The following is a 24668-nucleotide window of genomic DNA, read 5'->3' as shown; positions in this document are numbered from 1 at the left end:
TTCCCTCTGCCTTGGTGTCGCACCCAGATCCATAGGTTTCTTCACATATAGAAGAATAACCCAAAATTCTGGGTCCTCCATCTCCTTCCAAAGACACACACATACTCCCAGCCGCCCACAGCCAGTCTCACTGCGTCCGGATGCCTCCACCCCGGCTGCCGACCTTCTGAACAGTAACTGAGACCTCGGTCTGACTCTTGTTTGGCTCCATCTCTAACTCACTGAGGAAAGTGCGCAGCATCCGAGTGAAGCAGCACGTGTGGAGATGCTGGTCCATCCTTCCTGTCAGTAACGGAGGCGAGACCAGTCCAGGCTGGAGCCCCAGCCGCAGGGGACAGTGTGGGAGGACGTTACCCATTTCCCATCCCGTGTGGTGCTGTTGGTGTCTGCATTTTGGTAAAAGTCCTACAGTCCGTCGTTCAGCTCTGCACGACAGAGGATTATGACCTGCTCCCGGTGACTTTCGTGTCCTCACAGAGAAGCCCCGGAGATAAGCTTACTCTGTTCAAAAAACCAGCAAGCAGACGCCTGTTTGGGAGTGACAGAGCTCTCGTGGGGACAGCAGAAGGGGGCTAATCCGGCATCGTGAATGGAGGGGTGAGGTAGGAAACAAAACCTGAAGTAGCCACCCCATAGACCTTCAGAGCCGTTGAGGAGACTTCACCCTGAGAGCTGGCGTGGAGCTGGGGGCACTCAAGAAAGGCTGCAGGGGGACTGCCGACACTGCGGCCTGGAGGACAGCTCGGAGGAGGAGAGCCCTGCTGCTGGGCAGGGAGAGTGACAGGGGATACCTTTGCAGCAGAGGTGCAGAATGCAAAAAACCAGAGTGTTACACAAGGGAGCCGGGGCAGTGTAGAGGGACCAGCTTGAAAGGCAACCCCCAGGCAAGACCAGGACCCAGAGCAGAGTGGAGGGGATGGGCGGAGAAGGGGCCCAGAGGGAAAACCAGCAGAGTCAGAAAGGACCTTTCTCCCCAGAACAGGGATCACTCCATGGTGAGATGTTTCCCCCACCAAGGACTGAGGGGGACCAGACAAAGCACAGACCGGGGAACGTGCGGAATTGAAGAAGCGCCCGCAGATGAGAACCAAGCTCATCCATGCACTTTGTCTTTAAAAATGTTTTTTAAAAACCCATTTTTGGCTCTTTCTCTTGGGCTTGGATCAGGCGGCAGCCAGGTTCTATCGCTCAGCCATGGCCAAAATCAAGGCTCGGGACCTTCGCAGAAAGAAGGAGGAGCTGTTGAAACAGCTGGACAATCTGAAGGTGGAACTTTCCCAGCTGCGCGTCGCCAAAGTGACAGGCGGTGCGGCTTCTAAGCTCTCCAAAATCCGAGCTGTCCAAAAATCCATTGCCCGTGTTCTCACTGTTATTAACCAGACTCAGGAGAACCTTGAAAAATACTATAAGGGCAAGAAGTACAAACCCCTGGATCTGCGGCCCAAGAAAACACGTGCCATGCACCGAAGGCTCAACAAGCATGAGGAGAACCTGAAGACCAAGAAGCAGCAGCGAAAAGAGCGCCTGTACCCACTGCGGAAATACGCAGTCAAGGCCTGGACTTCTTAAATAAATAAAACACAAAAGTAAAAAACAAACAAACAAAACAAAAAAACCAAACCGTTTTTATTAAAAGTACACATATGGGGAAGCATGCAAATACCAGGTACTCAGTGGACCTATTCATAGTTATTACACCTTAGACCTTGTCAGCAGACAGGCCTGTGTGTAAGCAGCGTGTGGGTTAAAATCCATTTGGCACCTCAGAACGTCCCTCCTGGCCCCCCCTCTCTGGACTCTGCAGAGGGGAATGGGCAGGTGACAGTCCGCCTCGGGGCCGCCCTCTGTGGGCCAGAACAGGTGGACGGCGGAGATGGCTCACGGCTCATGAAAACGGTGACATTCTGGCTTTGGGGTCCATGCTCTTTGCTCTGTGTGTGTGCACCATCGGAACAGAGTCTGGTGGTTTGCACAGTCCCAAGACCTGCTGACCCTGACCTTGCCCTTCACTCATGGCCATTCCCCGTTCTCAGCACGGTGGCTGCATCCACCTGTCCTGAGCTCATGGGTGTGGAGTCACACAGGGTGTGGACTCATACAGGATGTAGACTCGCACGGGCATCCTCTCCTCCGACACCCCCTCTCTGGCTGTGTGGAGCAGACACTGTAGTTTGTGTGTGCCTCCTGCTGTGTCGTTTGTGACCATGCTGACAGTTTTCCCCTTGTATGAACATACTCCATCTACGCAGCTGGCTGGCTTGTTTCTGCTGTGTGATGGCTGTCCCTCCTGTGGCCATGAGCGCCCTCAGATGTGCGGCCCCGTATTTCTGTTGGGGGTATCTCTAGGAATGGGATCTGTACATTTAGTAGACACCCTCACTTTTCCAGAGTGGTGGGAATGATTTGCAGCCACCCCAGACAATGGGACTGTCCATCTTTTTTATATCAGCCAATCCAGAGGGTACGGCACTAACTTGTTTTAGTTTGAACTCCCATTGCACTGATGACTGATGGAATGAACACATTTTTCTATGCCATCCTTTGTAATCATGTCATTTACCTTACATTAATAATGGAAGTTACCTTTGTAATGTGCCTGTTGGACTCTTCTGTCCATTTCTCCTTTGTGTTTCAGTCTCTCCTTGTTGTGAAAGCAGAAACCAAGCACACCACCTTTGAGTCAATTCCAAGGTCATGACCTCATAGTTAGGTGCCGTTTAGTGACCCTGTCAGCAACAGGTTTGAACCCTGCCCTAATTTGCACCGTCCTTGTCATCTCAGATACACTTCAGCCCATCACTGCAGTCACCATGTCATTCCATCTCATTGAGGGTCTTCCTCTTTCACTGTCCCTCCACCGTCCCAACCATGATGTCCCTCTCCAAGGAGTCACCTCTCCTAGCAACAGGCTTGGAGTATGTGAGGTGAAGCCTCATCACCTTTGCCTCCAGGGAGCGCTCTGGCTAAACCTTCTCTAGGACATACCTGTTCTCTTGGCAGTCCATGGGATATTCAGTACTCTTCTCTAACACCACAGCTCAAATGCATCAGTCCTTCTCTGGCATCCTTATTCATTGTCAAGCTCTCAGATGCATAGCAAGTGTGATGGAAAAGACTGTCCTGAATCAGATGGCACCTTAGTCCTCAATCTGACATCATTGCTCCTCAGCAATTTGGAGAGGTCCCTGACTGCAGACCCTGTCGGAGAGTAGGATATCTCCACTGGGCTTCCGAGGCTGTCCATCTTCACAGGAGCAGAATGCCTTCTTTTTCTCCCAAGGAGCAGCTGGTAAATTTGAACCCCCAACCTTTTAGGAAGCATTTGAATCCACAGCACCAGAGGACTCCTGATTTCTGAGAGCTCTTTATTTTAGATAAGTCTCTTTTTTTTTTTAAATTATTTTGTGTGTGTGTACCGTCAAATCAGATCTGACTGGTACAGGAGGATATTGCGCCTCCTTCTCCGGCAGAGCGTCTGGTGGATTCGAACCGTGTTCCTCTGGGATTGCAGTGCAGTTTTCTTGCCACTAGGCCACCAGAACTCCCCAGATAAGAGTCTCTTATCTCACAGACTAAGCAGTTTCATCAGAAACCAAAACACAGTGGAGTAATAGCATATTGAGGTGAAAAGTTTGAATCAAGAATTCTCTATCACCCCCTAAAAATAAATAACCTGATACCCAGTTAAGTTACCATTCATGCGTCAACGAACGAGGACGACCTCCAGGAAGCTGAACGGACGTTGTGGTCACCGCAATGGGCTCAGACACGCCAGTGGGGGAGGGGGTGATGCAGGGTCCATTCCTTCTGTCTGTAGACGGCTGTTGTGAGAGCTGTTGTTGTATAGAAAGTTGGAACTGCCTTGAAGGAACTTAGATACCTGAAATGCATTCATTTTTATGCTCAGTGTCATAAATAGTAATGAGGAGAGGGAAAGTACTATGAGGAGACCAGCAAAGGGGAAGAAGGAGAGCAAGGGAATTCATTCATTTATAAAGGTGCTTCGGAAGTACCACTGTGTTGCTGTGTGTGTGCATAGTAAACACACAATTGTCATCAGGTGTAGCCAGCTTTTAGTGACCCTATCGAACAGAGCAGAACAGCCCCAGAGAGTCCCTAAGTACCACCCGTGCAGAGGCCTCATGCCACACGTTTCTCTCAAGAAGTGGCTAGTGGCTTTGAACTAAAAATCTGAGACCAGGGATCCCGTTAACAGTGGAGATGGCCTTCCTTGCCTTCATACCTTCCAGTGGCCAGGGTGAAATCTCAAGTTCAAATTGAGCAGTAGATTAGTGAGCTCTGGTGGCCTAGTGGCAAGAAGCTGCACTGCAGTCCCAGAGGTGCGCTGTTTGAGTCCGCAAGATGCTGTGCTGGAGAAGGAGGAACAATCTCCTCCTGTACCTGTCAGATACAGTTTGACAGTGCGCGCGCACACACACACACATAATAATTTAAAAAAATTGAGCAGTAGAAGGGCATTTCATCCTATTGACCTAAAAATTGTGTTTTTACAAATTAGAGGGATCTGGGAACCCTGTCTCCAGCAAGTCTTCTGACATTTTTCCAACAGCATATGCTCGCTCATTCACCTCTGTATCGCATTTTGGTAATTCCCACAATACTTCAAACTTCCAAGTAATACTTAGTATCGTTGCACACATCTCATTAGTGGTTTAGAGGAAAAGAATTCCATTGCCAACACTGAGGTCCATGATTCAGCTCCATCAGCATTCTCCTCAAGTGCATTTACAGCCTTGGAAAACTTGCTAGATGGTCAGTTCTGACTCAGAAGCAGGGAATTTCTTTTTCTTGTACTTATTTTCTTAGTTCCTAAATTGGCAAGTACCCAAAATTTAACAACATAAAGCATAAACTATATGAAAATACAGAGGCATCTACACAGTGACCAGTGAGGATGGTATCAGTTTCCGTGTTTATAAAGAGAGGTTAATTGCCTTTTAAATGTATGCTAGGTTTTCAAAATTGTTTTTGATTACTCATTCATATACATTGTGTTTTATACATTCATATACATTGTATTTCATATAATGAATCACTGTCGGTCTATGCCTGTTACCAACCCTTCTTTTCAAGTCCTTATGGAATCTTTTCTATCCCTTCACCACCACCCCCTCTGCCCAGGAGTATTTCACTAAGATATGTCTTGATGTTTTTCTTTGGGGATCTAGCGTGTTTCACTCAGCTGCTTAAGTGCATAGTTCCTCGTTTTTTATGATAACCTGAGATGTTTTCTTCACAGTTTTCTCAGTGCTCTTCCTCCTCACCCTCCTTTCTGGAATTCCAATCATGAGTATGCTTTTTTCTTTCATGACATGCTACATAATTCTGTTGTTTTGTTCATTTTCCTCTGGTCTTCTCTGTTTTTTCTTCTTTAAGTTCTTGTTGAGGTTGTTTTCTATCTTGCTGATTCTGTCCCATCTCTTCTATTCTATTTAGTTGTTTTTTTTTAAATCTGTAATATCAATTTTGATATTCTGGATTGAATTTTCCTGCTTTCCTGTTTCTTGAATTGTATTGGTTGTGTCCTCTCTGTCTTTGATTTTAAAAATTCTTGTACTTCTATTTATGGTTTCAACCCTTTCATTCACCATTTGTAGCTACATCAGTACCCGTTCTTGGAACTCCTGTCTCTGGGGTTTTCATGGGGGTTGTGTTCTGGTCTGCTTTTTTAAGAGAAGGCTTGTTTTGCTTTTTCATAATGTTGGCCCTTGTGTGCAGCCTCCTGGATATTATGATTTTCCTTGACCAGCTTTCTTGGTCTGTGTGAGGCAGGTTCTGTTGTCTGTGTAAGTAGTTCTCAGTTCCTTATCTTTATGATGCTGTTGGTTGAGTTGCAGGTTCTAATTCTGTTTCCTGGGGGCGATTTTCCCTTCTGGTCATCAGTGGACCATTCTGTTTCCCATTTTAAGTTTCTCCTCTGGTCGTCCTTGGAGGGACAAGAACTAGGGCCTCTCCCTCTGCCCAGCTTTCATGATCCCAGTTGTCTAGCCTGTTCTGTAGTTTGACGGGAGAGGGCCATTTTCCCTGGGCGTAGGCCCAGGTGGCTGCTTTCTCCTGGGTTTGGCTGGAAAGCAGTCAGTCTGAGGAGCTGGGGGAAGTCCTAGGAGTGCTGCCTGTGCCCCTTCTCCCCTAAATCTTTAGGGTTTGGTCAGTGCTCCTGGTGTATGGTGGCCCCTTCCTGGCTGTTGGCTGGCCTGGTGCTCCTCTCATCACAGACTACACCTCTCTCTCCTGGCTGGGGCACCTCAGACCCCCACTCAGTGGCCTGCAGAACCCCTCCCTCCCTGCACACTGTTCCTGATGGAGATGTATTCACGGGTGGGGGGCAGGGAGAACTCCTGGACACCAGTCTTTATATTAGAACTGTGTAATCAACTCCCATACAGATCGATACACTCTGGGAAAGAGACGTGAGTGAAAGAAACTACCTGCCATCCAGTCAGTTCAGCTCCCTGGTGCAGCTGTTGTTAGATGGCAGCAAACGAGCTGTGGCTCCGGGCTACCGCTGAGCAGCAGCTCTGAACCCAGCCCTGCGCCCACCTCCCCATCTCCGGTACGCTCCAGCGCGTTGCTGCAGTCGCTGTGTCCGTCCATCTGGCCGAGGGTCTTTGTCTCGCCCTCTGATTCTCCACCCTTCCCAGCATCATGTCTTTTTCCAAGGACTGACCCCTCCTCACAGCATGCCCAGAATACGTGAGGTCAAGTCTTCCCATCTTTGCCTCCAGGTAAAGCTTTAATAGGGTTTTACCTGTTTAACCCCAGAGGGTTTCCCAAGCTGCCAGTCTCTGCAGGAGAAATCTGTGTTGTCTTTTTTCCTGAAGAGGACCATGGGCTCAAACCACTAACCTTCTGGTTAGACCTTGACTCTCACTCTTAGCACTCTGACTCACAGCACCACTGGGGCCCCAAGGAGATACTATTAGAAGATTCTGCGGACTGCCCTGTGAGGGCTTAACGGGAGGGGAGTGACTTGTTTCAAACGGCCTGGTGGCCCCAGCCCGCCTGGGGAAACGTGTCTGGCCAGGCTGCATGTTGGCCTGGCTGTGCGCATGCCTCTCGCCTTCTGCTGCTGCCGGGTCCACAGGGCAGGATTTGCTGTGTGCCTTCTCCTTGTACTTGGCCTTTCTCGTGTTGTGCATCTCAGAGGACAGGCCGCATGCACCCACATGGTGTTCCCGTGGCAGCGGGACCCGGCCGTCAGTAAGTTACTTTGCATTTTCTCCAGACGATGATATCTGGAGCAGAGCCCAGAGGTTCTGGCACTTGGTTGAGTTTTGTTTTCCGTGCACTGTGTGGTCTCCTCGCCCCTGGACGGACCGTCCTCGCCCCTGGACAGACCGTCCTCGCCAGCATTCACACTCCGCGGCTCCTCCTCCCTCCCCGTCTCCTGGCCCCTGTCCCCCTGTCCTCTTACCCTTTCTCCCCTCTTCCCCTGCCTTTGCCTCGTTCTCCACTTGCACCTGATGTATCATAATCCTCTGTTTACGATGGTTCAAGGCACTGTCCGTTTGGAACAAGTCTTTGTTGGGAGACCTTGTGGGCGAGTCACTTGCGCACGGAGGGATGGAGAGCGATGCTGGGTGTTCTATGTCCTCAACAATCCCATCATGGATGATCACCCCCCTGACCGCCTTACGTCTCCTGAAGGAGTGACCTTCCTATCACAACGTGGTGGGCAGAGTCTACATGTTACCAAGCGCCTTTTGTACTCCGGACACTGTGGTCAGCCTGTGATGGACACAGTCCTGCTGGACCCTCAGTTCAGTCCTGTGATGTCAGCACATGGTGTTCTTGTGACACTTGAAGGTGAAGGGGGTCCATGAGGTGGGAAGGATCTCGTCACAGGTGCCCAGGGCTACCTGAAAAGCCTGTGTGGGTTCACTGCATGTCAGCAATTGTGATGTTCTGTGACCCGCCTCCTGGTGCCACTGTGTAATGACACAAGCATCCGAGGTCATGCGGCAGGACGGAGGGTGGGACCAGGGTCAGAGATGGCCTGGGACAAAGGGCTTGCAGACTGTGCTCTTGATTTGAGGTTCGCTCTGCTGCCCACCAGTGGGTTGCACGGGACAGGGAGGGGCAGCTGGAGACTGTGGCAGAGTTGAGACAAGAAGAGAGTTTGTCCCAGGACCACGGGGAGGGCGATGGGCATCTGGGAGTAGAAGGCAGAGCACTGACCCCCTCCATCCGGTCACCTGCCCGGGCCGGGCCGCTGCTCCCTTTCCTAAGAGCAGGAGCACAGATGAACTTGACATTTTTTTAATTTTTATATATATATAAAATTTTATTAGTGTGTGTGTGTGTGTGTGTGTACTGTCAAATCAGATCTGACTGGTACAGGAGGAAATTGTCCCTCTTTCTCCAGCAGAGCATCTATCTGATGGATTCTAACCGTGTACCTCGGGGATTGCAGTGCAGCTTCTTGTCACTAGGCCACCAGAGCTCGCCAGACTTTTACAAACTTGTTCTCGCTTTGGGTGCTGACACAGAGGATGCTTGTATGTGTGTGCACAGATCCGTGTGTGATGACTGCGTGCTTCCTGCATGGTGGTGTGTAATACATGCTGTGGTTAAATTTGCCTAGGTTGTTTTGGTTTGGTTTTTTTCCACTTAAACTATCTGGGAGGTAATTTTCTGTCAGTAAATTAAGAGTTGACTGATTTCTTTTGACAGCTGTTTCTTTGCGGATGATAGATACGTCTTTGGGGAGCTCTGGGGGCCCCGTGGGTAGGGAGTTGTACTGCCAGACCAGAGCTAAGTCCCCCCCGCTGCTCTGCAGGGCAAAGATGGGCAGTGTCCTCCCGTGTGATTTACAGCCTCTGGCCAGTCCATCTCAGCAGCACCCAGCAGCATGGTGTTTGGATAATATAGGGTAAAGGGTACTGTGGTCTGGTGCACTTATAATTTTGAACAATTAAAATTGTAACAAAATTACCAGAAAGTGGAAACTCTTCTGAAAAAATGACATTCTTTCAGCTTGGGGGGCAGATGGTACTTTTGTGGTGCTGTTACGATGTTGTCCTGGGCAGGAAGTGCAGGGACTCTAGTGGAGAGGGAAGGGGACAGTGCCCGGGGTTGTGCCCTCCTGGCCTGGGCTCCCCTCAAGCTCCTCGGGACACAGAGAACTGTGCTTACTGGACTCAGATGGCCCGTGTCCACCACTCCCTCGTCAAGAGGCTGCTTCAGTGTGAGACTCACGGTCCTGAGCACCCCCTGGTTCTGTCCAACCCCAGGCAGCTCCTGTCCTGGGCAGCTGACCTCTGTGGGGGGGCGGGGTGTCAGTTGTGCTGTGGTGGTCGGGATGCTGCGGGAACAGGGGGAGCACTGTTGCGGGGGAGTGGTGCAGTGGCTAGAATGGTGGTGTGGGCAGTGGTGGTGCAGTGGCTGTAGCGGTGTTGTGGGCAGTGGTGGTGCAGTGGCTGTAGCGGTGTTGTGGGCAGTGGTGGTGCAGTGGCTGTAGCGGTGTTGTGGGCGGGGGTGTGGGGTGCAGTGGCTGTAGCAGTGTTGTGGGCAGTGGTGGGGGTGTGGGGGTGCAGTGGCTGTAGCGGTGTTGTGGGCAGTGGTGGGAGTATGGTGGTGCAGTGGCTGTAGCGGTGTTGCAGTGTGACGGTGCAGGTATCAGTGTGTGATATGGTGTTGGGATCTGGAGTGGGTGGTATCAGTGTTAGGATGGGGCAGGATGGGCAGCGGGTGGTTGAGGAAGGTGGGAGCTGGGGTGGTACGGTTGGCACAGTGTTGCAGTGTGCTCCCTGTACCCCCACACCGGCCAGGTTGGTGGGTGCAGTGTCACTGCGTGCTCCCTGTACCCCCACACCAGGTCTGTGGGCGCGGTGTCACTGAGTGCTCCCTGTACCCCCACACCAGCTGGGTCGGTCACAGTGTGCTCCCTATACCTCCACACCAGTCGGGTCTGTGGGTGCGGTGTTGCTGTGTGCTCCTTGTATCCCCACACCGGCCGGGTCGGTCACTGCGTGCTCCCTGTACCCCCACACCGGCTGGCCGGGTCGGTGGGTGCAGTGTCGCTGCGTGTTCCCTGTACCCCCACACTGGCCGGATCTGCCGTGCCTGGTGCTGACTTCTTGGGAAGGTGACCATGGCTTCTCACAGTGGCTTCAGGTGCACTTTAAGGCTTTCTGTGTCCGAGGTCTGCTTCTACCCCTTTCCCCTCCTCTCTGGGTTCAGTGCCCTTTCTCAGGTGAAGGGCCCTTGATGGGTGGAGAGAATGAGTCTTCGTCTGCGGCGGATCCAGAACCCACTGTGCTGTTGTTGACCTTTCTTCTTCCCTGCAGGTGGTGGCTACCACATTTTCTTTGAATTTCTCGTTCGAGGGGTGTGTATGGTTTCTTAACTTCCTGCAGTGACAAGAACTTCATAACTATTTTTAAAAACTAGTTGTTTTGGGGTGTTTGGGGGTTTTTTTGCCTAGCACTTAGAGATCTTTTCTGCTGAAATCTTTCACCCTGTAATGTATTTAAGTAAGGCGACAGGTACGGGTTGGCCTCTCCAGCCCTCCACCTGCCCCAGCACCAGGTATCAAACATGTCAGTTCCCATGAGGGGTTCCTGATGGCATGGGTGCATGGTGTGGGATCTTGTCTGACCAACTAGATAGTAAGAGTTTGTTTTTTAAATGACCATGAAGTGAATTCTCTGCATTTTGGAACACTGTCTCTTAGACCGTTTTCACACCTCGCTTAATGGAAGTGTTAAAAGCGATCACCTATTTGCCTCCCACCTCAGTGGGGAACTGGGGCTCCGCCAGCACCCCCAGACCCCTGCACATCCTTCCCCACACATTCCCTTCCCTGCCCCCAGCTCTTATGAGAACTGTTTCCTCCTTTTTGTATTGATTTCTTCCCTGCATGTGAAATTGCCGTTTATGTAGGTGAAGGCAGAAATCATAAGGTGCTGCTGTCACCTGCCTCCACTCCCATTGCAGCCCTGCGTGTGCCCCCTGGGCAATGTGGTCCCGGGTCTGGTTTCCCGTGTTACTAATGTGGGGTCCTGCTGTGTGCACTGGCCAGCGCTGGGTGTCTCTGCCTCGGTTGCCTGTGTTGAGGGGTTCCGCCACACAGACGCAGGGTGTCTGTCCATCAGACCGTCCTTCTGCTGCCTGCGTCTTGGTCTCACTGTTGCTGGGCCGTGGATGGCTTCCAGTTTTTTGCTGTTGCAAGCTGTGCTGTGATGAAAATCCTTGTTGTTTTTTTGTTTTGTTTTGTTTTTTTATTATTTTTGTGTGAGTGTACCGTCAAATCAGATCTGACTGGTACAGGAGGAGATTGTCCCTCCTTCCTCGGCAGAGCATCTGGTGGATTTGAACTGTGCGCCTCTGGGATTGTAGTTGCAGCTCCTTACCACTAGGCCACCAGAGCTCCCCGAAAATCCTTGTTTTGATTCATGTGACCTCGATTTCATGTAGGATCTCAAAGCGTCCTGCCAGCACGTCGGAACTGACTCACAGCTGACCCTCCAGCAGTTTTTCAGAGGCTATAAATCACACAGGAGTTTGCCTGTCTTTCTCCCGCGGAGAAGCCCATGGATTTGAACTTACTGTCTTTGAGTTGGCAGCGCAGCTCCTTACCACAAAGCCTCCCCCTTTATTTGCTGTCAGGTCGACTCCAACTCAGAGACCCTGTGAACAGCAGCTCTGAATCTGCACTGTCCTGAGCCACCCCCTCACCGCCTCTGACACACCTGCCCCCACCGCCCCAGTCACTGAGTCAGTCCATCTCACCCAGGGTCTCCCTCTCCTGCGCTGTCCCTCCACCCTTGTGAGCATAACGTCCCTCTCCAAGGACTGGTCCCTCCTGGCCACGTGCCCAAAGTATGTGAGACGGAGCTTCCAAGTCGTTGCCTGCAGGGCACAGCCTGGTGTCACCCTCTCCGGGGCAGACCTGTTTGTTCTCTTAGCAGCCATTGGCTAATTATATCCCAATGCCTGTTTCTTATTAAAATGCTGTGGTTTGGGTGAAAGTACACAGCAAATTAGAGTCCCACTTAAGTCTCCTTGCACTTGATGAGTGACACTGGTTTTCCTCGTCCGCGTTACTTGGGTCCTGGCCGTTCTGAGGTCCCCTGGCTCCTTGCCTCCCTGCTTTTTTTCTTGTCCTTCGTCCGTTTATTCTGCTGTGATTTCAGTGGACATTGACAGAGCAAGTTGCTTTTCCTTTCAACCGTGCAGGGACATTTTGTGTCGTTAATGGCAATCCCAAGAGTCTGGGTCCCCTACCTGCCTTGTGAGCGTTACCCCTTTTGATCTCACATGAAGGCACTCTACGGGACGAGCCCTGGCCTGTGTTACACCTTTAGGGTCACCTGAGTGCCAGTGGCCCAGGGACCCTGAGGGCCACTCGGGGGGAACGTCTGTCAGTCCTCGTGAGACCAGTGAGCCCGGCCACTCCAGTCTTTGGAGCTGTGTTTCCATTTCCTCCCACTCTGTCCAGGACCTTCTACGGGGGTCCGTTTCTGAGTGGTCAGCAGCAGTGGCCAGACACCGTCTAGTTAGCCTAGTCTCGGGTCGCAGAGTTTGAGGTTCATGTGAGTCCTTTGGCCGAACTGCTCCCCTACGCCTTCGCTTTTCTTCATTCTTCTGTTGTGTACAAGGAAGGAACAATAGTTGCAACTTAGTTCCTAAAGCTTTGAAGACCCTTCTAAAAATACCCACCAAGGAAGGATCCAGAATGTCGTGGACTGTTGACAGCACTGGACCTTGAGTTCCCTGGGATACTGGACACAGCCTCTTAAAGGACGCAGGGCTCACGGATGTGACGGTTCAGCTTGTGACACAGTCTCTTATTTCACTCTGAGGTGGCCTTCCAGCCTCGTCTGGTTTCCAGGGTCAGGGAGTATCTCCTTACAGTGGGACCTGGGCTTCCCAAGCCTCAGCGGGTCCAGCGAGGGGAGGACGATAGAGAGCTGGAATTCTGGTGCATATTTTGCCCCCGTTCTGTCAGGACCTGCCTGTTGTGTTTGTGATCAGTGTTGAGGCGTGGTGGACACAGACACTCGTGGTCGCCTGTGCAGGAGGCGGTGGCCTGGACAGACTCTTAGTCCCACGGACTCATTTCTGCTCTGAGTGTCCGGTTTCCTTCATGTTCTTGGCTCCAGATGCAGAGAGGCCAGTGGCTCTGTCCAAATGTTTGCTTCTAAGAAAGTTTCTAAGAACCCAGCCCTCGCCACACTACCATGTGAGGTGTAATCTTTAAGAGCTAGATTATGCCAAGTGAACGAAACTAGCATCCTCCAAAGCTCCGGGCCGCATAAATGGGTCCCAGGAAGGTGTTTGTTCACCCAGGCAGCATCCTTCTTTGTGCTGCCCTGCGTGTCACTGTGTACATGAATGGACGTGTATGTATGGATGGGCGGGAAGGAGCTGTGCTGTCAACCCAAAGGTGGGTGGTTTGAATCTGCCAGCCTCTTCACAGGAGAAAGACGGGCAGTCTCCTCCATGGCCACGGGCAGCCTCTGAGAACCCCCCGGAAATCAGCTGAGTCAGTTTCGACTCTGCAGCACTTAACAGCATCTGGATGCATATACTTGCTGCCTGTTGTCATAAGTCTGTGTTGGAGCGCACCGCCCCGTTTGTTTCCCGTCTCCTGTGGCTGGCCACATGCTACAGCAGGAAAGACCACGTAGCCTGTGAAGTCTAAAACACATGTTGTGTGACACTTAACAGAAAATGTGAGCTGACCCCCAATCCAGAGGACAGGTGTTCCGTGCCTTCGAGTAGAGGGTGACTCCTGCGGACTGCAGGGAGAACCGTGCCCAACCCTGTCCCTTCCTCCCCGTCTCGGCCAAGTGTGATCCCTGTACAGACAGGGGTGGCCCACCCACAGCTGACCCTCCAGCGGGTTTCCAGAGGAAATCAATCCACGGGAAGAGGTGGTCCCTTTTTCTCCCCCAATAGCAGCTGTGGGATTCGAACCGCCTGCTTTGGGGTTGGCAGCACAGCTCCTCAGTACCAGGCACAGAGGTCCCTGTAGAGCACAGTAAGACTTAGGAAGGGGACAGCTGGGCGATCGCTTGGAGCCTTTAGCTTTCAGACGGTGGTGTGAGAGCCCAGGTCCCAGGGTCGGTGGGCGGGGCCGGATGGCTCTTGGCTTTATCATGGGCTGTAGGGTCATTGTAGTTCAGTCTGTACTTCCTTCTCTCTCCAAGGAGGTGGAGCACACTGGAAGCCCTTTGGAATTCCTGTTCTGTAACACGCCCACCTCCCCCCCCATCTGCCTCTGTAAGCTGACACTGATGACGGGTTGAAATGGCTAAATGTTTACGCTCTGTGTTTCTGCAGAACAAATAGTGGAGAAGGACGAGGGTCCCTATTACACGCATCTGGGATCCGGCCCCACTGTCGCCTCTATCCGGGAGCTCATGGAGGAACGGTGAGTTGGCGAGGATGCCTGGGGCGGGATGGGCATCTCATACGGGAAGTGGGTTTGCGACCTCTCATCTCCACTCTGTAGTGGAGAGAGGGTCCCCTGGAGAGTGAGCCTGGACTCCCACCCCTGCCAGGCTTCTGATCGAAAGGTCCATCTTTTTCTTCAAGTCCTCTCACTGGTTGGTTGTCCTGCTGAGTTCCCTGTGGTCTGAATCTGCTGGACTTCCGGGCGGCGCTGGTTAGCTTGTCCTCCTGCCCTGGGCATTGCGGGGTCTGGATCTAACATTCTGGTTCGGTCATGTGCTCTATCTACACCCCCCAAAAAAACCCACAACTAGTTCCTGAGTTGGTATTTTATTAGCTCCACGCGGAGGAATGTCGTGTCTGTGGTGGGAGCCTGTTCATGTCGTCCGAGTCCTCCTGAATGGGGGGCTGGGGCCTGATAATAACCTGGGTTCCTTCCGTTCTGGGTGCCTCTCTGACAGAGTTCCAGACCCCTCATGTTCTGGTCACAAAATCCTGGCTTCTTTTTTGGGGGGAAGTGTTTTTAAACCAAAGTCTAGGTACTACAGATGCTCACTCATACTGGATTTTTTATTACTGAGTAATTAAATACATGATGAGTTTATACCAACACTTCTAATTGAAATTTAGATTTCATTTTCCTCAACACTTACATTTTTGGGCTTTTTGAAGAAGCCGTTAGTATACACTAAAAGTCTACAGTGGCGTCCATATTGCATGGAAATGCTGAGTTCTGATTTCCAAAAACGAGACTCAGCCCGCTGCCATCTGATAGTCCGCTCTGACCTGCGCACCTCTCCACCGGCTTTTCCAGGCCATAAATGTTTGAGGAGGAAGCTGTCCGTCTCTCAGAGCCGTGAGTGGGTTCAGATCGCGGACCTCTCACTTAGCAGAGGAGCAGGTGAAGCACAGTGCGTCCACCGTGGAGAGGCAGTGTCCTCGGGAGAATTCCAGCCCAGGGGCAGCTCCGAAGGAGGGCGTTCTGCAGACACTCCCCCCTCATTACCCCACCCTGCCCCATGTAGACGCATCTGGGTCAGTGGCTGTGACCCCACTGGGCTTTCTGACAAGTAGCCGGAAAGATGATCATAGAGCCGAGTGATCAGGACATAGGTGCGTCTCTAACCGGAATTGGTATTTTGAGAGGAAGGGAAAAGAGAGTGACGCACTGGACGCTTGATAGAGGCATGGAAGGTTGAGTGGTTTAGCATCTCCACGAACTGGGGCCAGGTTTTGTCTGCACGAGGGAGCGGATGCATCTTGGCAGTTACTGGCTGGAAGCAGGAGTTTACACAGGACAGTGGACAGAGGTAGCCAGGTGGGGCCTCTCATTGTCCTGAGCTTCTGCAAACGTTCATATTCAGGGCAGCCCATCAGGAAAGCGCCTGATCAAAGACCCAGTCTGCAGGCCAAGCCTGGTGAAGGGGCCCTGGTGGTGCAGCGGGTAAGCTCCTGACATGACTACCTGGAAAAGGTGAGCAGTGGAAGCCCGCCCGCTGCCCCCTCCCACCTCTCACCCCCCGTGCATCAAGAGTTGGGGCTCCAGCCCCTGTCGACACAGCCTGCTTGGTCCCATAGGCTCACCACAGGGCAGAAGTGAGTCGGCAACAGATGTCCGCTTCTGGGGTGAGGGTGTTTTCAGCTTCTATATCTGTCCCCCACTGTCCACATGTGCCCATGTCCAGCAGGTTCATGGCGGGGCCAGGTGTGATTTTTGTCTGTGAATTTTTTTTTTAATAAGAACAAAAACACTCTTTATACAACAAAGTATTTCTAAGTGCTCATATTAACTCATGTAACTCTTAAGACTATAGTGTAGGTGTTATAATTCTTTCACAAATAAGTATTTAGAGAGAAATTTTAAGCGATTTATACACACACATTTTGTTGCTTATGAATGAGGGAAATACAGTAAATATAGCAATCACAATTTCCTACCAGAAAAAAAAATGTGAGAGGATAGTATAACTAGCCAAGAGATGTATTAATATTAAAATATCCTCGATGAGAACAGTCATAGTATAAAATACTGTTGACAAATAAGAATATCCTATAAATATGTGGAATTCAGTTATAAAATTAAATTTAAATGATTTTCTGGAGTGTCATTTAGGTGACAAATACAATAAATGTATATAATTAACATAATATGCAAGTAAAATATTTTTAAATTACTAAGAAATGGTTGGAGCAGCATATCTAGAAACTGCCAGAAATTCAAGTTTAATTTCAAGGATGCTGTGGAATGAGATAGATTGTTGCTACATCAGATGGATCTTGGCTTAAGTTCATGCAGGGTTTTATGTCTCATAGAAATCAACAGTTTAAATCTGTCTTCCTCATATAATCTCTCCTTAGAGGTTTTTTTTAACTTTTTTAATATTTATTATTAATTTCAATGAAAATTTACAGCGACTTTGGGTTTCTAGTGCAACCAGTGGCTCTTTCATTTGCTCTAAGACCGGTGTGTGCAGTGCTTTCCTTTCAGTAAGGTCCAGCTCCTCCTGTTCCAGCATCTCTTGACTATAACACAGTTTTCTCTGAAACATGACTGGACACTTCATTTCCAATGAGCTTTTTCAAGAAAACTTCTCTACCTTCGGGCATATTTTCAGCAGGAGTTAGTCCTTGGAGAGAGACTTTGTGTTGAGAAAGGTGAGGGTCAGTGCAAGAGAAAGAGAGACTGAGACTGAGAACGGTGGAGGTGGGCAGGGCAGGGCAGGGCAAGGTTCAGGTTGGTTTTGTTCACCGGGTTAACCTGTCTGTGAACTTTTCAAAGAAATCTCAATGCTGCTCTCTAAGAATACGGGCCCTTTGTTCTGCCAGTTGAGGGTTGCAAAAAATGATGGAAAGTGCATCTGAGCTGAGACAGCTTTCTCCGTACAGTTCTGTAGGAGCATCCTCTCAGAAACACCACAAGCAAGTGGCTTTTAGCAAAGTTATTTCCGTTTCTGAGACTTGAACTCATTGCATTTGAGTTGGAACAGACTCATAGCTGACCCTCTAATGGGTTTTCGGAGGCAGTAAATCACCTGAGAAGAAATAGCCCATCTTTCTCGTGTGGAGCAGCTGGTAGATTCGAACCACCTGCATTTGGGTTGACCGCACAACTCCTTACCCACTAGGCCACTAGAGATCTTACTCTTCTCTGGGGAGAAGAACCCAGTCCTTGTCTCAGCTTCTCTGGCATTTTCCTTAATTCCGTTTTTTCAACTTTGTTGGTTCGGTGTGTAATGTATTCTTATATCTCAAAAATGATTAGCTAAGACACACCCTATTTTGATATGCCCTCGTTAACATAACAGTTAACCTTATTCTCAGATGGGTTGACATCTACAGGTCAGGGGTTTACGGTATTTCACACTCCATGAAGGGGACACAGGTGAGTCCATTTCAGGTCTGTCAGTAACTCTGCGTTAGGAAAGATCGCTTGGAAATGCGGATTCATGAAGAGATGGGGATAAAGCTTACACAGATGCCGGCTTTCTCTCACGGCTTTAAAAATAACCGCCAAGTGCAGTCTTCCGAAACCCATCCAAGGAGGAAATCCTCCAAAGATGAGGAGGCAGACTTGGGTTTTTCCTTGGCGACTGATTTATTTTTATCTTAAGGACCTTGTAAGTCGTGTAACAGATACTCGTGTAACACACTGTGCTTTCCTCATCATACTGGCTCAGTCACCAGGAACAGGGTAACATCACACCTTAGGCCACAGGTGTCCCACCCAGGTGCCACCACTACCTCTGGGCAGAACCTCTCGGGTCTCACGCAGCTTCCTTGATTTCCCTAGGCTCATCCCTTAAAATCACACAGAAACCCCAGCCTTCATGACCAGGTCTGCTCCAGCCCTCTACCCTGGCCAGGTGGGGGTTTTTCCCTCTACAGCGCCGGTGGGAGGGGGTGACCTCTTCTGATCTTAGCAACTTCACAAGGGGGGCAGTCCCCCATCAGCAGCATCCCCAGTACATAACCAGCTCCTGTGAGGCCTCCACGCTCCCATACCTACCGCTAATTCCAATGCTCACGGTTCTCCTCTCCTCCCAGAATCCCCTGCAGTGGCCACACAGATCTCCAGATCTCCCAAGACCATACTTAGGTTGTGATGTTTACTAGGAAGTTAGCAGGTTGTAGTTCAAGTGGGCAACGGAGTACAGTATCTCCAGCAGAGCTACCTCTCAGGGCCGCAGAGATCCTGTAAGCTTCACCCGCACAGCGTCGGTCAGTGCCCTGAAGGTCCCTGATGGTGTCTGCCCTCAGCCCTCCCGCAGGCTCGGGGAGGGCCCGGCTCGGGCTCTGCGGCAGCAGTCCCCGGTCCACTCTGACCCACGTTGGTCTCTGGCCCTCTGCTGTGGCTGGTGGTGCCCTCCCTGGGGTGTCCTGTCACAGCTGCCCTCCCTGGGCTCCTGTCACTGCTGGTCTCCTGGGGTCCTGCCCTTCCTGGGCTCCTGTCACTGCTGGGCTCCTGCCCTCCCTGGGCTCCTGTCACTTCTGGGGTCCTGGGGATCCTGTCACTGCTGGTCTCCTGGGGTCCTGCCCTTCCTGGGCTCCTGTCACTGCTGGGCTCCTGCCCTTCCTGGGCTCCTGTCAGTGCTGGGTTCCTGCCCTCCCTGGGCTCCTGGGGATCCTGTCACTGCTGGTCTCCTGGGGTCCTACCCTCCCTGGGCTCCTGTCATTGCTGGTCGGCTGGGATCCTGTGGTACTGCCCTCCCTGGGGTCTTCTCACTGCAGGACTCCCAGGGGCAGGAATTTCTGGCTCCCGAGGACATGTGCTGTGTTTTCTGCGTCTTCCTAGCTGGCAGTGATTCCCATTTTCTCTGCTCCACCTGCTCAGTGCACACCTCTTGAGATGGGACAACCTACCTGTCCCTGATGAATTGTTTATACACCGTCTCTGGGCTTCACCGAGCCGTGTGGTGAAGGTCAAGGTCGATGGCTAGGAAAGCCATGTAGAGCAAGAGACCTATGAAACCACAGTCCTTCCACCAAAGAACCGACCTATCTCCTCATGTACATGGGGGAAGCCACTGTGATGCATGTGATTGAGCAGCAGAGGTGTGTCTCGACAGCGGATTTGAGAGCCCTTGGGCTGTGTCAGCGGTAGCCAAGCGAAGGCCCAAAAGTTGGGGTGAACATGCCCCGTGCCGTCCTGTGTCCCTAGATTGCTTCTTTCTAATGTAAAAGGTCTTGTTCAACAGGTTTTTTTAATAATGTTTTTCAGTAACGTTCAAGTCTCTCACTTGTAGTACAAAGAACCCTCCTCTGTAATTGTTCTCGTCCTTCTTCAGTCACTTCTCTATTGGCCGTCGCACCCCCTGCCCTAACCTTGATGGTGCTCCTTGCATCAGCCCACCTTGTTATGTTCCGTGGAGTCAACTTCAGCTCATGATGACCCGTCGTACAACAGCTCTGAACCCTGCTCTGTCCTGTGCCAACCTCACTGCCTCTGACACACTGACCCCATTACCCCAGTCACTGAGTCAGTCCATCTCATTGAGGGTCTTCCTCTCCTGCACTGTCTCTCCACCCTCCCAAGCATGACATCCCTCTCCAAGAACTGGTCCCTCCTTGCAACATGTCCAAAGTATGTCAGACAGAGCTTCATGAATCCTTGCCTCCTGGGAGCAACCTGGTCTCATCCCCAGGACGGACCTGTGTGTTCTCCTAGCAGTCCGCGGTGTATTCAGTACTCTTCTCCCCTCCTGGTCACCAGTGCCTCAGTCCTTGTGCCCCAGTGCCTTGTTCAGCTAGTCGAGGAAGCTGGCTGATTTCCCCTTCCGCCTTAAGGACGCTCCACGCACCCGCCTGTCCACTCATGTGCCCACCCGTCCACTCGTGCCCACCCGTCCACTCGTGCCCACCCGTCCACTCGTGCCCACCCGTCCACTCACACGCCCGCCCGTCCACTCACACACCCTCTTGCTCCTGGCAGAACCAGAATCAACCCTGGCAGCTTTCACCATTGTTTGGGGGTGGGGGGGAGCGCAGGTGGTCAACGCAGGCAAGCTCAGCGCGCACACCATGCCTTTGTTCTGCTGTGATCAGAACACTTAATTACATCCAGCTCTTCACCAGGCACGACACCCCGACAAGTTCTTGGGCTTTTCTGAGACCTTGGGGCACATCTTGCGAACAGATGCCCAGAGCGCTTGGAGACAGAACGTGTAGAAGCTGACCACGTGGTTCGGAGCTCGAGTGGCTTGAGGCTGTGACTGAGCGTAGTCGGGGGCGAGGATCTGAGTGGCGGGATTCGCTTTGTCAGCACTGAATGCTGCTGTGGCTTTGCGCCTTTTTTCCTAAAAGCAGCAAACCCTTCCAGCTTCTTTCAGTTAGTGGAACCGGTACTTGCGTAGGTCCTTCATACACCAAGGGAACAAAGCAAACTTCGGAAAAGGCAAGACACAGATGTTGATACTTTTATTTCATTTCTATTTCTGAGTGAGGGTTTGCTCATCGTCCTGCTTTTTCATAGGCATTGTGGGTTGTAGCATTAATTGCCACTGAGTAGTGTAATTAATTAAAATGTCTCATCAGCCCTTTAATGTCGACTGCCTTCCCCTTCTCTCAGAGTATCTGTTCTTACTTCCTTCTTGGTCCCCTCTCATCCCTGTTAGATGCTGATACTTTGCATTTTCATTGTAGAATTGTATACAGGATGCAGAAGTTGAAAGCAAACCCTAAAACAGTCTATTGTTTCCAGGCTCCCTTAATGCGATCCTTGTGTGTTATTTTACACAGACGTGTATGTAGCACGCTTGTCAATTCTTCTCTTTCCAGGTGTGCTGTGTAGCGCTGGGTTACCCCAGCTCAGCCCCGCAGCCCCCGCAGCCCCAGCCCCGCGCACTGTCATCCTTGCCAGGGCCTTAAACGCCTGCTGCCCAAAGCTTTGTTCAAGAAGCAGGGTCTTTGACTCCCTCACTCTGGCCCTTTGCAGCCGCTGCGTAAACGCGGGTCTGTGTCCATTTCCTGTTCTTGGTTTTGTATCCATGAGGCTGTCCGGTATTGATCCGTGGGTGATGGACTGACTTCGTGGGGCCCACGTGTGTGGGGACAGGGACAAGGGACCAAGGCGTCATTTCAGGGCTGAGTGAACACTCTCGCGTGTACGCGCCATCGAGCCGAGCCAACTTGTGACCAGCCCTCCGGGGGTGTCAGAAGGCCTTGCATCACACAGGAGGTGGCCTCTCTTGCTCCCCTGCCCCAAGTTCGGGTCCAACGGGTTTGCACAGAGGATAGTAATGGGCACCGATGCTGCTGGCCGCTGGGCCCTGCTCTGAGGCCCAGGGACTCCTGGGATAACGTGGCAGATGCAGTCTGAGCCTCTGGTCCCAGACTTGCTTGCGGGCCTAGGAGTTCCTCCGGGTGTGGGTGCGGGAAGCAGGGAGGCCTTGGAGGAGGAGGAGTTTTGTTTTTAAAAACCCCGCTGGTCAGAGAGCAGTGAGTGCTGGGCCGGGAAGCCAGGGTCTCTGCACCAAGGGCCAGCTGGCTGGCAGATCCCCAGGAGGACGCCGGAGCTGCTGTCCTCAGCTCACCTGTTCACTGGACGCCGGATCTTCCCTCCGTCCTTCGGCGCCCCACCTCCACACCAGGATACGGGGTGCCCAGGCCTCTCACCGCTGTTGCTTCCTGAAAACACAGGCAGCTCTCCCCGGTCGTCAGCTTCCCGGAGGCCTGACTTCACGTCTGTAAGGCACCAGTGTCACCTGGTCACCTCAGCCTTGCAACATCATGATGATCCGTGACACTCTTCTCTCCCAGGGAAGCCTCAAGTCAGTGTTTGAAAAATTCTTTGTCCTCAATTTAAATCGTAAAAGTAAAACATAAAAGAAAACCCCCCAGAGAGCGGAAACACTCCGCACTGATTGTTCCCGGGAGGAACGCTGTTGTGTTGACACTGGTACTTACTTTTCCTGGGTGTTTCGAGGTTTGGCCGCTCCCCACGTCCACGTCTATTCTATGTCAGTATGTAGCGTTCTGCAGCAGGACTTCGGAGCAGGGGGAGATTTTGAGGTCCAGAAATGAGCAGCGTCCACGCCGCATAACCACCACATGATGCAGCAGATCTGGACCCGAGGCGCTCCAGGTGGCCGGTGAGCAGCCTGCCCGAGTGGACCCCTCTGGCTGCTTCCTGCTAGCAGACGGCCTGAGCCTGACATTGCGAAGCCACCAGGTCCGATACTTGTCGTGTGATACAGACACACACCATCGCCCTAGTGTCTGCTGGCCTTGATGGAACACTTCCAGCCACTTAGAACCTGCTACACCCTTTGTTGAGATCCACTTCCCCCTTCTAGTCCTCTTATACTCAGGGCTGGGGTGTTTTGGAGGGTTTTTTTTAGGTGCACCACAATAGTCTTTTTTTTAAATTGTGTTGAGTGTTTTTATCAGGAAGGGTATTGAATTTCACGCAGTTTCTTTTCAGTGTTGATATCAGTGGTTCTTCTCCGACTTATTTACATGATGGATTCCTTACAGTGATTGTGACATTGATCTGTCCTTACAAACCCAGGATGAATCCAACTTGATCACGATGAATCATTTTTTAAAATAACAGGATGTTGGTTAGAATTTTGTTGAGAATGTTTGCACCTATGTTGACAGATGGTCCTCTAATTTTCTTTTTGAGCTACTTCTTTGCACGGCTCTAGTATCAGGGTTATGGCTATTACTTCATTGAATGAGTGGAAGAATATTTGGAAATATTTTTGGTAGAATCGGTGTCCGCTCTTCTGACTGTCTAGAAGAATTCACCATTGACATCAAACCCTGTCTGGTTACTGCATAGACGCTCTTGGGTTTGATTTATTTTTATAGTTCTGTTTCTTCTTTTATGATGGGTCTATTCCAGTAGTCTACCTCTGTGTTAGTTTATGAAGGCAGTGCATTTCTACAACTGTCCGCTTCCTCTCTTGCTGTGTGCCATCGAGTCAAGTACAACTCCCTGTGACCCTCTGAAGAGTGTGCTGAACCCTGTCCTGTGCTGTCCCCTCACCTCTGACATATCGGAGCCCACTGCTGCTGTCACCGGGTCAGTCCATCTTGTTTCCTCTAGGTTCTCAAATTTAAGACTTTAGTATAGGATTGTTATCAACCTGTTCATTTCAGTTGTTTCTGTTGTGAGGTCACCTGTTTATTATTCATGCTACTTGAATCTTCCTCCTTTTTTGTTAGATTTTCCAGTAGCTTGTTAGATTTACTAATCCTTTCCAGGAGCCAGCTTGTGGATTCTGTTGATTACCTCTGATCTATTCTCCTCTCTTTCCTTCTTCTGGGGAGTGTAGGGTTTGCAAGTCCCTTCCTAATTAAGGTATTGATTTTGATGTGTGTGTTTATTGCTATAAATTGGCCTCTGAGTACTGCCTTTACTGGGTCCTAAAGATTTTGATACGTTGTTTCCTTCTCACTTTTGGTTAAACAGTTACATTTCTTTGTTACCCAGCCCTGCTCAAGCAGGAAGATTTCATGTCCACATACTTGATTTCCTTGTCCCGCCCGCCCCAGTTTCCCTGCAGATTTCTAACTTTATAAAACTGTGATCTGAAAAGGTGCTTTAGAGTATGTCAGCGTTTTTAACTTGTTGACGCCTCCTTGTGACCCGACATGTGGTCTGTACTGGAGATAACCCATGTGCACTGGAGAAGAATGTGTGCCTCTGCTAGGAAGTGGTCTTTGTGTGTCCGAAATCAAGTTGAATTAACTACATTGTTTTTATTTGGCATCTTTGTTAAGTTTCTGGACTTTATTAACCATTTCCAATCAGTTAGAAGCACTGTTATCCAGGCCTTTTTGATCACTTCTCCACTGTGTGGAAATCTTGCTTAAATTGTACTTGCATCTTGTTGAATCACTCCCATCGTGGGCTTTTCTGATCCTGATTTAGTTGATAGAACATGACTATCTTGTTAGTAAATGTTGGTGTGTTTGTATCATATTTATTATATGACGTAACAAGTCCTAGAAATGGGAGTAAAAGAGACCGGCTGTGTGTATTCAGCTATGATAAACCAACCTCATTGCCAACAAGTTGAACCCTGCAGACTGTGGTTCCAGCACTCAAACACAGTGACCACGCAGCCTGACTGTGGCATGTGGGGCAGGGAGATGTGCTTAACGTCCTGTAAGCATGGAGCTTGTACCTGAAGGGGCATCCCACACCAGCCTCAGTGTTACTCTTCATCTGCCCAGCAGGCAGGCCTGAAAGGGGACAGGGAGAGGCTCCTCACTTGTTCTCTTACTTTATTGAATCTGTA

At 50.8% G+C, this 24668-nt stretch overlaps 1 protein-coding gene and 1 pseudogene across 1 annotated transcript in view; both read left to right on the top strand.

The window, feature by feature from the left end:
* Positions 1-24668, top strand: part of TET3 (tet methylcytosine dioxygenase 3) — a 108574-nt gene that overhangs the window by 66158 nt on the left and 17748 nt on the right. The window contains exon 4 of the mRNA XM_006880851.1: positions 14311-14401. Coding sequence (XP_006880913.1) covers positions 14311-14401 — 91 coding nt within the window. The remainder of the gene's footprint in view (positions 1-14310; positions 14402-24668) is intronic.
* On the top strand, positions 1195-1569 carry LOC102867082 (annotated as a pseudogene).

The sequence above is a fragment of the Elephantulus edwardii genome, unplaced genomic scaffold (assembly GCF_000299155.1).
Source record: "Elephantulus edwardii isolate Elephantulus edwardi_28Jun2011 unplaced genomic scaffold, EleEdw1.0 scaffold00011, whole genome shotgun sequence".
Taxonomy (NCBI): domain Eukaryota; kingdom Metazoa; phylum Chordata; class Mammalia; order Macroscelidea; family Macroscelididae; genus Elephantulus; species Elephantulus edwardii.
This window is presented reverse-complemented; position numbering and strand designations above follow the sequence as displayed.